Below are 13,899 nucleotides of genomic sequence, written 5' to 3'. Positions count from 1 at the left end.
GATGAGAGAAATTCACTCACTCACTCATTTTCTACTGCTTATCCGAACTACCTTGGGTCACGGGGAGCCTGTGCCTATCTCAGGCGTCATCGGGCATCAAAGCAGGATACACCCTGGACGGAGTGCCAACCCATCGCAGGGCACACACACACACACTCATTCAGATGAGAGAAATTATAATTTGATATTTGGGTACTTGTAATCCTGTAGGCTATTTATTTATTTGTATAGTGCTTTTAACCATAGGCATTGTCTCAAAGCAGCTCTACAGAACATAAGCAATTGTGTTATATTAAGAAATAGAATAAAGATTAATACTATACAAAGATCAAAATTACAAAGTTTAAAATTATATAAAAGTTTAAGATTAATAATAGTAATAATTATTTTTTGTATTTAAATGTGTTTGTATTTATCCCCAATGAGCAAGCCTAAGGTGACTGAGGCGATTGTGATGATGAAAAACTCCCTTAGATGGAAGAGGAAGAAACCTTGAGAGGCTCAACCAGACTCAAAAGGGAACCTCATCCTCATTTGGGTGACACTGGAGGGTGTGATTTTTATAAATGGTTATAAACACCAGAGAATGTTATTAAGAATAATGTTCTTTCTACACTCATATACAGTCTGACAATTGTGTATTGATTAGGAGGTTGTTGTCCTCAAAGACCATATGTAGTTGGCATCTTCTCTTTGAATGCACGAATCCTCATGAAACAGAATCTACCCGGAGCTGGTACATCTGTAGATGCCTCAGGATTCGCCTCAACAAATAAAACTCAAATGTGAATCATTTCCAATATGTTGAAGAATATCAATCAGGCTAGCCCAGGGCTGTGGGTGAAGGTAATGAAGTAGCTTTTCTTTAGACTTTGCTTCATTTGGAAATGCCCTCTTTTTGTGGAAGCGATTCTCAACAGAGGGTTCTATAATATAAAGCGGTTCTATAAATGTAGAAAAGGAGGCGACTAATTATAAATGTTTTTGCTAGTCTGACAAGCGAGTGGAGTCCCGCTTCCCCCATGGAGTGCATTATTTTTGTATACCAGCAGTTTGCCAGTGATTATAATGTTTAATGAATAAATAAAAGACACACCATGCTTTTAACTGTGTTTAGTTAGATTTAATGTTGTGGAACATCCAAGAGACAAATTGGTTCCTGTTCTGGCCTTAGTTATTAGCCGCGTTAAACACGTTTCCTCAAAGGCCAAGAAACAAGGAGGTTTAAACTTTCCTGAGTTGGGGAATTTTTGTTTTTTGACTACTGAACAAATATACTATCATGTAGCTTCACTATTTTCAATGCGTCACCATTCATATGGCGTGTAAAAGATTCTAATTACTCTGGGTTAAAAAAAAAAAAAACGTGTTAAGGTGCATTACACCAGTGTGAACCTTGCTAGTTCATTAGCAAAGTTTATCCTAGCTACAAATCAAATTAAAACATTTGTGGAAGTCACATAGGAGTTGGGTTTATTTTTGCTTCTGCAAAGAAACTACAAATTTAAAAAAGAACCAAAGACAAACTAATAGCCTCGGCTACTCATTTGTCCGCGAAGGACCTGTACTTACTGACCGATGTTGTTCAGAGCCCCTGGTATATATATATATGAATATTTCCTTCCTTTGGTGTTTTATTTTCTGTTCTGTCTTATTATTCGTTAACAACTGCCTGTTGTTCTAGCAGACCTGTGGGATCTCAGTAATGATGTACTGTGGCTTAGCAGCTAGGTGCTTGTGAAGAGTTTGCCTGACTGCCTCTATTGAAATGCTCCTGATGTTTCTCGTTGGTCGCAGTCCCAGAGCGACAAATAAAGCCCTTCTTCAGTTCGTCCCTGGCCTCGCTCCTGCGTCTCATATGTGCCAGAATGATTAAGTTCACAAACACACACACACACACACACACAGACTTCTCCCCCTAATTTTGCACCTATGCAAAGTTGCCCACGATTTGGCTCACAGCCATCAGAAAACAGCGCCATGGCATCCAAATTAGATCTCGGTGCACTTGCGGTGTGAGGGGAAAAAAAACGGCCCTAGACCTTGTCAGCCCCCCGACTCCGCAGCTTGCACGGCAGGAATTTGCGGTCTCTCTTGTGCTCCCGTCTGGGCGGAGTATAAATATAGACTCCGCTATGTTTTCGTTTTGGTTTTTATTTTATGCAAAGTCATTGGGAACGGAGCAGAGAGAACGCAGCAGCTAGACAACGAGGAAAGCAATTCAGCTCGTTAAGATGGATTGCGGGGTGTGTTGTCTGTCCAGACCTGACATAGAGCTACTTTGTGTTGTTAATAGAGCTTATAGCATTTACAATTGCTCCGTTTTGGAAACCGCAAAGATGCTACAATCGAGGAGGAATTAGGGATATTACGGCTCTGCATGAAAAGTGAATTCCCTCAAGCAATCACTCAGCCTGTCTGCTCATCTCGCCTCAAATTTTATTACTCTTATTTAATGCTATTTATTAGGTTATATTTATACCAAGATAAAACCATCAGCGTGTTTTTTTAAACTGTACTTTGTACTATGTTTGCAAGCACTTATTTATCTATTTCTTTTAAACATATAAGGGAATTGTGTGAAATCTTCCATAATCCATATTCATCACAGTTTTCGCACTGTACTTGTGAAAGTATTGGCACCCGCATAGAAGAAGCTCAGTAGTTTGCTAATGAAATTTTTACATGTATACCTGTGTAAATATACTCGATATAGAATTATGGAGACAATGCATATAATGTTCTTAGTCTACTGGCAGATCTTTATCTAAACCAGACAGAGGGATTAAGTAAATGAATTTAGTCCTCCCCTGAGGAAAGTGTGTGTGTTTTGCCAGTATGGTCAGTTGTCATAAACAAAATGGCACTTAAGTGGACTCTGCTAAAATTTTACACAACACAGAAGAGCTTTCTTTCTTTCCTTCTTTCCTTAACTCTTCCTTGCTTCCGTCCTTTCCTTCTGTCTATTCCTTTTTTTTTCTTTTCTTCTATTCCTGTCGCTTTGTGCTTGTCTTGTACTTCGTCTTGTTCTTCGTCTTGTTTTCCGTCGTCTTCAGCAGCCTGAGTCTTTGTCGTTTTCAGCAGCCTGAGTCTTGGTAGAGACTAAGACGGGACAGTGGCGGATATACTGTCTACTATATGCAGGAAAACCTGCAGAGATAATACCCAAGTTCATACGTGTCTAAGGTGGTAACAATTCTGTCAAAAGAAATTAGCTTACTTCACCACTTTTGTCCGATACAGCAGATTCTCCAGCGTGTCAGTGACTTGTCTGTTCTAAAATTATGAGAACTACATTAGAGAAGCAACTTTGGCAGCCATTTTTAGGCGTGTTCCAAACCCTGAAGCGATAAATTATTTCAAAGAGCCCATCAAATCAATTGGTTTCAGAGAAATGAGGCTCTTCTTTTTGCACTATTATTTATTTATTTATTTATTTATTGTTGTTATTATTATTTTTTCTTCTTTCCCCCAAAATAAATGTTATATTTACTAAGAAATGAATGAAACCTTAATTAGGCATGCACTGTGGGAAACAAGTTTTTGGTTAGATTTAAGAAAAAGTTTTGATTTCGTTGTTTCATAAGCTTCATTGAAACAGGTTTCATAATTCTTAAATTCACCGATGTAGATGGAGACCGATCAGTTCACGTGGTATTAATCACACCGTAAACCAGATATCTTGTGTAATGTCAGGAGAATGTTGACGACGATGGGAATTACACAATAACGACAGTGTTACATTTGGGTGATTAAGACGTAAATGCTATAAAAGTGCAGTAGTAAATAAATCAATGCCGTCTGACCAATCACACTTGAGCACTCAGCACTGGCACAACAGACAATTAACTAGTTAACTAATTAAAAAGTAGAGTCTCTCTTTTTCCCCGTCTGCGAGACGTCACCAATATTTTGCTCTGATACTCTGAGATTCTCTACAAAATATACTGTATTAGAGCTGTTGTTTACAGCCAATAAGAGTTGGAAAGGAAATTGGATTTATCTGCCGCGATGAGCCGCAGATTCCTGAATCCAGTTTATCTTTCATCAGTTTGTGTGGGAGAGTCGAGGCAAAGAAAGTGTAACCAGAATAATAAAGATTTTTTCATGTCATACCCAAATAGGGGTTAGCAATTGTTTGCTGGCTGCATAAATAGCTTTGTTTTTGTTTTGTATTTTTTGGTGCTGTATTTCCGGTTCTCTTGGCAGAGCAGCTCCTTATCACTGCCTACATCAAATCATCCTTCTTTCACATCTTTATTCATCTTTTTATTGTTTATTGTGAAAGATAGCATTGCAGTAGTAGAGAGCGCTAAACAACAGCTCACACATGATGAAGCTGGTGTAACTTATTCGTTACAGCCATATCTCATCACTGCTCTGTAGTTAATCGTGCTCGTATATAAATGCTGATTTGTTAGAGAGCGATTGCTGATACGCCCGACCGCCTCCGTCCGTGTACGTGTGTGTCTGATCAACTGATAAGTTGGCTTTCATATTTTCATCGCACAGCTGTCTTTAGCATCTGAATGTCTGCGTTTTGTGTTTCCAGCCCCGAAGACCTGCAGCCCCAAGCAGTTTGTATGTAAGGACGGGGTGACGTGCATCTCTAAAGGTTGGCGCTGCGATGGGGAAAAGGACTGTCCAGATGGCTCAGACGAGGCTGCCGATATGTGTGAGTAATCAGTCCACTTTTTAAAACTCTTGTCAGTGGCAGTTTCAAGTAAAAATTAAATATAAAATTAAGCATTCAGTAAATGGTATTTTGTTGTTTGATAAGATTATGACCATGGTGTGCTGCTTCAGGAAACTAATCAGCAGTGACTCGGTGGTGTAATGTGAAGCAGTGATACCGTTACTCCACACCAAGCAGTGTGATTGTTTATATTATTTCACACCTAGTGTTGTATGCATTTTATACTATTGCAGTTTGCCAGTAATTACAATATTTTACGGCTTGAACCTTGGTAGATTTCATCCATCTGCGGTTACATTTGACACATGATGCTTGATCAACCGCAAAACAAGTTTGTTCCTGGTACCACTGACTGACACATTTTTTCACTCGTTTCTTTTCAGTAGCTCTGTGATTGTCACGGCAATCAACAAAACTTCTGATGACAGCTTACTCTATTAATATGACATAATGAAAACAACTAACACCTTTAACGTCAGTCACTGGGGCTCTGCATCATAATCCTGACAGGGTTGATGGTCTGCATGGTCTCTAGCTAATATCAAACGGCCCAGTTAGTTGTTTTGTGGATGTTGCAGCCAAAAATGTTTTTTTTTTTTCCTTTTTAGAGCATAGTCGGACATATCTATGGTCCATCACATGACCATGTTTACCCTCAGCTTCTGAAATTATTATGTGATTACTCGTTAACATCTAGAAACCAGCCCACAGCAGGCATCCAGACTGACTAGATCTGATGAAGCCCTTAACTTTATTTTATTTTAGAAGTAAAATAATGGAATTTCCACCTATTTTGTTTAGCATTGAATATCATGTCTTACTCCACAGTGGTGCTTAATGTCTCATATGAAAGTAGACACTCAGGGCTTTAAGAATTTTAAGTATTTCTTTTTTTTTTTTTTTACGTGACCTACAAGACACAAAGTTCCAGAAAAAAAAACCATTTTTGCCCACACAAATGTTTCTATCGTCAAAATAAATTATATCAAACCCATTTCTGCTCTCTGAGACGCCTCAAGTACTTTTCAAGTACTAAATTTTGAGTCGTTGTCTTCAGCCAGTAAAATTCCGTGTAAGTTTATCAACAGAGGGGAAAAACACACGGCTCATACCGAAAGCCGGACTGATGAGTCCTTGCGGGCAGAAAAAAATTCATTTGTTTTTACTGGTTGAAAAGGTCTGAAAGGTCGAACACCAGCGTGCTGGTAAAAAGGGTTAATGGCTGAAACGCACAGACACATTTTGGAACTGTGACTACAATTGAATAGCCATGAGCTATTTCTAAACGTATCACCCTCTTCATTGCCTCAGAGTTTCTTTAACAATCATTATTCAACAATTATTTCCCCGAACTGAAGAGCACCACAGGGACATCTTCCTACACCCACACCACATGCTATTCTATACAGAGCACGCTGAGAGTCTTCACACAAAGGTCTTATCCAGATCCAAGAGCACTAATCAGTCTTTACAGGGAGATTGAGATCGCAAAGTTATTCAGTGGAACTTTTTCTATTTAAAATGACCACAGATTTGGATCACGACGCTTCTTGTGACATAACACACATTCAGTCAAAGCCGTCTTTGATTCACATGAGTACAGGTCTCTAAAGTCATTACCTATGTGTCTTCACTGGTAAACTGTCCAAAAACTGCAGCAAAATCACCAAAAAAAAAAAAAACTCCACACATTCTTGGGTCATTGTATATACTTAACTTGCTACCCAAAGCTTATGAAGGAACCGTTTTGCTTTTTGAGATTTATTCCTGTTTCATTAAACTCAAGTCCTCGTGTTCATTTCATTCAGTTTCGGTTTTGCTCTTTTTGTTAAAATTAGAGGTTATGTTTCAGTAAGTGCTTTTGGTTCATGACTTGTTGAATGACAGCTGTGGGTCCTGAGGCAAAACCCGTTGAGAAACTCTGATTTACAATGTCGGGTTTCGAGGATGTTGTCATGTCTCTGGTTGACTTTGTTTTGTTTGCGCTCACTTTAAAGAAGACTGAAATTCAGTGCAGTGTGTGTGTGATTTTTTCCATGAGAACCACAAAAAGGTGAAAAACAAAATGAAGCGTTTCTGTCAATACAACAGAAGTCAATTATTAAAATGTACTAAGTAAAGAAAATAAAACACGTTTACTGGAACTGATTGCAGTCTAATAATGCAAGTGTGTGGATTTAGTACTCAGTTTGCATATTAGTTTGTAGAACCTGCAACTTGTTCCAGTTTTGTAACTCTTATAGACAGGTTGCTTTCAATATTACTCGTTTTGTGTTTGCTTTCAGACCTTCGACTGTTGATTATATGAAATGTTTGGTAAATCAGTCAAGAGTTTCAGAAAGGTTTTCTTTTTTCACTCTGTGTTTCATGTAGAGTGAGTGTGAGGACTGGAGTTGTGTAAGTGTGTGAAGTGAGGTGAGGGATACGATTAGATTGGTGTGTTGGGTGGAGACTGGAGATGGGTGTATTGGGTGGAGGTCAGAGAACAGTGTGTTGGATGGAGGTTGGTGTTCTGGTTGTTGGGTGGAGGTTGGAAAACAGTGTATTGGGTGGAGGTTGGTGTTCTGGGTGTAGACTGGAGATTGGTGTATTGGGTAGAGATTGGAGAACAGTGTATTTTTAACATTTAGCTTGTTGTATATTTTGTGGTTTGAAACACATTTATAAACACAAGTTATATTTTCTCTTGTGTTGGTGGCTCGTTTGAATAACTTTCCTCTTCATTATCTCAGTATCGTTCATTTATCCAGGATCTGTTCCTGTCCCTAATTTTCCTCCTTCGTTTTCTGATTCTCTGTGACAGGTTTTCAGACCTGAAGTACAAAAACAGCACCAGTGCTGCTACTGGAAATGAGTCCATATCAGCTGTTGTATAATATCTGAGTTTTGTTGTTGCTGTGACACACACACACACACACACACACACACAGATGCTCGTGCTGTTTCCAGTCCTTTAGCTCTACAGGTATGCACTCTCAATTTTGGGCTTTTGTCTCTGCAGCGGTGAAAGCAAACACACCACAGCATGCAGACGATATTTTAGCCTAGCGCACATCCAGCTGTTCAGCTGGACGTTTCCCAGCGCTGAGAAGCTCTTTGTGTCTCCACAGTCATCACATCAGCTTCAGAATATCCACTGCACACGTGTGCGTGTGGCTTAGCCTTCATTATGCTCTTCTGTTGTGTGATTGTGTTGTACTAATATTTAGTTGTGTACATTGTAGTCAGTCCGTAGTGTGAGCAGTTCTATACACACTGATTCACCAAACACATACAGCATGAACACACACTGATACAGTACGTCACTCACACTCTCTCTCTCTCTGTGTGTGTGTCTGTCTGTGTCTGCCGTGTGTATTTAATTTTCTTTCTCTCTTTTTCTTTCTTTCTTTCTTTCTTTCTTTCTTTCTTTCTCTTTCTCTCTTTTTCTTTCTTTCTCTCTGTTTCTTTCTTTCTTTCTTGTCACTTTCGTTCTATTGAGTGTGTAATGCGCAGTAGAGTGATGAGTGTAAGGAAGAAGAATGAAGGAGATGAGAGATTTCTCTCTCTCTCTCTCTCTCTCAGGTGTAGCTGTGTGACAGTAGCTGTATATGAAGGAGTTCTGATGTTTGTTTCAGGGTGGACGTGTGTAAGCCGGTACACTAGAGTGGTAGCGAGACTCGTCTTAGCTCTTAATTACACGCCTGTACACAGGCACCTCACCTATACTACAATTACACACACTTCTACCTTCCTCCTTCCTTCTTACCCTTTCTTACCACTGGGGAAAATCCATTTGTGTGTGTGTATGTGTGCAAAAGTGTATGCCCCCAATCTTAAACTATTTATGTGCCAAAAAACTCATGAGTCAGTCTCTCTCTCTCTCTCTCTCTCTCTCTCTCTCTCTCTCTCTCAAATCTGTGCTAATAAGAACATCTGGGAAACTAAACTTGCATTTAGCTCGTTGTATTTTGCACTTTTGCACTAACCTCTGGCACTCTGACATTGTTATACACAGTAATACACAGAGTCCAGCATTATCTTGCTTTATGTGTGCGGAAGGGATCGGCTATGTTTGTTCTTTAACCTGTAGACATAAACACGCTACAGATGTCAGTGCATGTGTGTTTCGGGCTCGTTTAATAGCATGGCAACCCTGCAGATAATAATGTTCTTAAATGAGCTCTTAAATTTCCCATGGAGCACAACAGCACAAGGCCAAAGGCTGTTTCTGAATAGCAGCGTTCTCCCTTAGAGGAACCGTTAGAGGTCTGGAAAGGGGTCTCAAATATAAGAGCGTGCTCACCTCAGACACAGATGCGTGTAATTCTCTAGCAGGTGCTCTGAGCGTCTTTATTTTAGCACTGATTTGTTGTTAAGTGGAAAGAAACTGTTGTTATTATTATGGCAACCAGTAGTAGGAACTTCATAGTACAGCGACTGGAGACCTGCAGAGATAAAATCACTGTACGTGTGAACATAGCGTTCATTAATCTTCTTTCCTGTTCCGATGCCGATTGAAGGTGAAAGAACGAGCGCATTGTCCCGAAGCCGTTTGCAGTCATGACACTGAGCCGTTACAGCTTGCAGGAATATGTGTACTATTACTACAGTTTGTAGTTTTTAATAACACCCGCTGACAGACGTGCTGAGGCAAGTCTCTGTTTGGATGCACTAACAGACCTTAGATGTATGTGTGTTATATCCATCAGTTATATAATAGATTTCACCTCGGTGAACTGATCACACACACAGACACACGCACACAAACGTGTATTTTCAAAACACTCCTTAAATTTTTGTTGTCCTGTTTTTGAATTAGGATCTGAAGATTTAGGGACATTTAGGGTCACCTTACACCTTTCTGACCAATCCAATACGAGAATTTGTCAACCCTGTGGGATAACTCGTAATCATAATCGCCCAGTTTTCTGACTGATGTCCAAGCAAAGCAAGGGAAAGAACAACGGTTTGCCAAATCTCTGTGATGTCTCACTCTGAGGCGGATGTTTCTCACGCCAGCCAGGCACCACTCCCTCTTCTTTCGACTGTCTACTGTCTTACACTATCTGTTATCCTCTGGAACTCCTGTCTGTGTCGTATCGTCTATAGTCGGGCAGACAGACTGTGCACCAATCTTTCTTTTTTCTTGCCACAGAAGTCCTTCACCTTTTCATTTCCCTATCTTTTGCCGATTGATGGCCTCTCTAGCTGTTCTGTTACCTGGTTCTCCACTAGAGCTTACAGAGGCTCAGTACAATTGCAGTTTTAATCTTTAACAGAACTCGTATCTGGAGCAAAGACACAATACACCTCTTTGTTTTTCTTTTTCTTTTTCCTGTCATGACGTGTAGGTGTTTTTGATTTGGTGTAGCAAGATCAAATCAATAATTACACCAATTAATCAAAAAATATTACACACATTCTATACAAGTCCGCAGGGGTTCCCAAGCCTATGCTAGGGAATGCCAGGGGTGGAATGCCAATCCATCACAGGTCACAATGCACAGGCACTTTCATAACTAAGGGCAATTTAGAGTCGCCATTCTACCTACTGGCATTTTTTGGGATGCTGGAGGAAATGCCAGAACCTTCAGGAAACCCACTCAAAATGCAAAAAAAACCCAAACTTCACACTGGTAGTATCCCGAGCTCAGGATCTAATTGGCGACCTTGGAAGTATGAGGTGGAAACCTTATCGTCTCAGGGATTCCCAAGTCTATCCAAGTGTGATGCCAGCCTATCACCAGGCACCATGCAAACACACATTTATATGTAGCGTTAATGTGGAGTGGCCATTCCACCTACTGACATTTTGTGAGATGTTTGAGGACATGGCAGAACCTTCAGGAAACCCACTCAAAATGCAAAAAAACGCCAAACTTCACACCAGCAGTATCCCGAGCTCAGGGCCGGGTGGTGACGCTGCAGCCGTGAGGTTACAACACTACCCTCTGTATGGATGGTTCAACCATTTCCTGACAAAAGGGTGAACGCATTTGTTGCTCCAATCAGGAAAAACAACTAATCTACATTTGGATAGAACATTTGTTCAATATGCTATCCATTGTATCCGAGATGTAAAAGAATTATTATTATACATTGTGTGTAATGCAGTCAGTTGTACACTGGCTTTACCCTGCCCTATGGGGAAAAATGTAGTGCACTCTCTAGGGAATATCATTTCTCTACTGCAAAAGGTGCTCTATGTGGTGAAAAGGCTATCCGACATAGAATTGGTGATTACTTCTGTCTTTTGTTTGTCTGGTCAAAGGTAGCAGTCTATTTTGTGCACAGGTTAAAAACAGATCTGGATTATAGCAAGGTCTGATTTATTATCGATCGTCTGTGAGCGAGTCATGATCTCTGCACATGTTAACGGACCTCGCAGGAGTGCCGAATGGAAAGGCTGGTTCGAGTCTTGCATGTAAGGAGGCATAGCCTTTGGATGTTTGGTTTTGTGGCTTTTCTGAGCCAAGGTGTCATGGAAAGGGTTTTAATCATCCAGCGCTCCTGCAGCGAGCTTCCTGGTTTCAGGCTTTTCCTTTTGTACACCGTTTTGTCCTCAAGTTTCAGGAGCTTGCAGTTTGCTTGGCACTTTTTAAAAAAATGTCCGCTAAAAAAAAACCTGCACTACGTATGCACACAGTGCTAACACAGTGAGCTTATTCAGAGTCGGCTATAATCACTGGCCCAAAAGGAAGTTCCCACAATCTCATATTTACAAGTTATTGAGAGGTTATTTGTGACTTAATGACAAATTTGGTGTGTTTGCTAATAGACTTTTGTGAGAGTACTGAAACTCCGATCAGGATAAGGCACATAAAATCATAGACACAGAAGGTCCCCACTTCAGTGTCTGGTTTATCCATAATACAGAGCTTGCAGAACTTCTTTGCCTCCATTTTCTTGATGATAATACAATTATAGCTATTTTATATTTTATAAGAGGCAATGGCTCTCAGAGGTGGTCTCCCACCCTTACCACACTCACCCCCGCTCCGCAACACGTGCCTGTGAACAAAACACTCCTCCGCGCACATCTTTGTCTCAGCAACCCACCTTCACCCATGTTTTGATCTATTGTGAACCGAGAGTGAGGCAGAATTAGGAAACTGGGAACAAGGCTCACGAATTTGCATCCTGTCGAGGCGCATTATGAAATCCTTGCTTAGTTTTTGAAGAGTTCTTTCATTGCACGCTGAGAGTCGATAGAGAGCGAAAGAGCTTTTCGGGAAAAAAGAAAAAAGGTTGTATCATGGCGAGGATGCAATGGATCAGATTTGAGTTCGGCACAGCTAAGGGATGGTTAATTTAGGTTTTGTTTCTTGCAAAATTTTGTCTAAGCTCTAGAGACGGTTGCATGCGAATATCCCAGTAGATTAGAAGATAATGCTCAAACCAACCCATCTAGTATCACCAATAAGCACCAAATCCTCCACTAATACTGTCATTTTTATTTTTTTTAAAGACTAGTTTATCCTGAAAATCGTGAAAACTTTAACCTGGAACTCTAGTAGGTGAAGCATCATGGGAATTCATCACTGGCTTCACAACCGCTTATGCACTTAATCTGGAGTCCTTCAAAATGTTTTGCTAAATGATACACTGCATTACCTAGTTATTACAGACAGAGTGGCCGTTATCTTGATTTATCGCAGCAAAGCAAATGTGTTGAATTGCACTTCCTGTCTCCTGTGTGCCTTTCTTTCAGCCTGTGGTTGGAATTTAGCTGAAATGATGGGGCTACACCCATATAATTCAATTGCATTGGGCTTTATTGTGATTATACATCTTCTCAGTAGTCTGTATAACAAAAGGCTTTTCTTGAAGATCACAGGGCACATGCAGAAATTACCCGTTGTCCAAAACGCTAGATATGAGGGTGTAGCAGCCAGTAAGAGGACTACAGTTAACCTGTAGCTGAAAAGTGTTGAAAGTGTGACGTGTTGCTCAAAGAGACATGAGCTGTGGAGTGAGCTCCATCATGCCACCTTTTCCCCTCTCTTCCTCCTATACTCTCCTTTTGATATGCTGTGTGTAGGTGTGTGTGTGGCGGGTGCGAGCGTGTGTGGGTGTGTGGCGGGTGCGAGCGTGTGGTGGTGGGTGCGAGCGTGTGGTGGCGGGTGCGAGCGTGTGGTGGCGGGTGCGGGGCGGGTGCGAGGCGGGTGCGTGGCGGGTGCGAGTGTGTGTGTGTGGCGGGTGCGAGTGTGTGTGTGTGTGGCGGGTGCGAGTGTGTGTGTGTGTAGCAGGTGCCAGTGTGTGTGTGTGTGGCAGGTGCCAGTGTGTGTGGCTGGTGTGTGTGTGTGGCGGGTGCGAGTGTGTGTGTGGTGGTTGTTTCTCTTTCTCTCTCTAAATTCAATTTAATTCAAGACTCTCTTTCTCTCTATTTCTCTCTCTCTCTCTCTATCTCGATTCAAGTATCACTTTCTTTCTCTCTCTCTCACACTCTCTCTCCCACTCTCTCTCTCTCCTATGTTTAGCATTACGTTCCATGTATTGTCTCCTCACACACACCCATACACACACAGTCACCATCATGCTACCGCGCTCAGAGATTGCGCAGCCTTTCCAGAATGTTCTGGAGCAGTCGTGATGAAGCAGAGCTGGAAGGATGGAGGAAAGAAGGGAGGAGGGAGTGCGGGGGCTTTGAAATCAGTTTGTTGTGCTTGAAGAGCTGGATCAGGGCTGTGCTTTCCCTGTCTCACTGCCAGCAGCTACACACACACACACACAGAGGTGGGGAGAGGTTGGAAAAACAAAGAGAAGGCGAACCACACACAAGCACAAACAGAGATTTAGGCTTGCATACCGATTCTTCTAGTTCAGTGTAGAACACAGCGAGAACAACACTGGTGTAGACCCTTTAAAGCTATGCAAAGTATCACGTTTTGTCTCACACAATGAGTCCACACAATGCCTGTGGTGTGTAATGTGTGTGCTTTTACTGGCTCAACACATATATAATTCTATTTATTTAACAGCCACTTTTTTTTTTTTTTTTTTTTTTTTTAAACACCGTCTAACCAGAGAACAGGACATGCCCAGAGGATCAGTTAGGAATCATCCTTCCATATAACTTTAGATGTAGTTGTTCCACCTTATTGACGAGAGACAGGACGATACCGCAAACAAACCCTCTTTACAGCCGTGCTGAGCAGAAAAGCACCTCCAACACCACAGAACACATCAGTTTCCTGTCATGTCAGTCAAGAGCAGGAAGC

The 13,899-nt window shown here is 41.1% G+C and overlaps 1 protein-coding gene across 2 annotated transcripts in view; it reads left to right on the top strand.

The window, feature by feature from the left end:
- The window catches only part of lrp1ab (low density lipoprotein receptor-related protein 1Ab), a 117,839-nt gene that overhangs the window by 19,694 nt on the left and 84,246 nt on the right, over positions 1–13,899 (top strand). For both annotated transcript variants that reach the window (XM_060895021.1, XM_060895020.1), the window contains exon 2: positions 4,553–4,675. In XM_060895021.1, coding sequence (XP_060751004.1) covers positions 4,553–4,675 — 123 coding nt within the window. The remainder of the gene's footprint in view (positions 1–4,552; positions 4,676–13,899) is intronic.

The sequence above is a fragment of the Tachysurus vachellii genome, chromosome 19, assembly GCF_030014155.1.
Source record: "Tachysurus vachellii isolate PV-2020 chromosome 19, HZAU_Pvac_v1, whole genome shotgun sequence".
NCBI lineage: Eukaryota > Metazoa > Chordata > Actinopteri > Siluriformes > Bagridae > Tachysurus > Tachysurus vachellii.
Note: the sequence above shows the minus strand (reverse complement) of the source record. Positions and strands in the feature narration are given on the sequence as shown.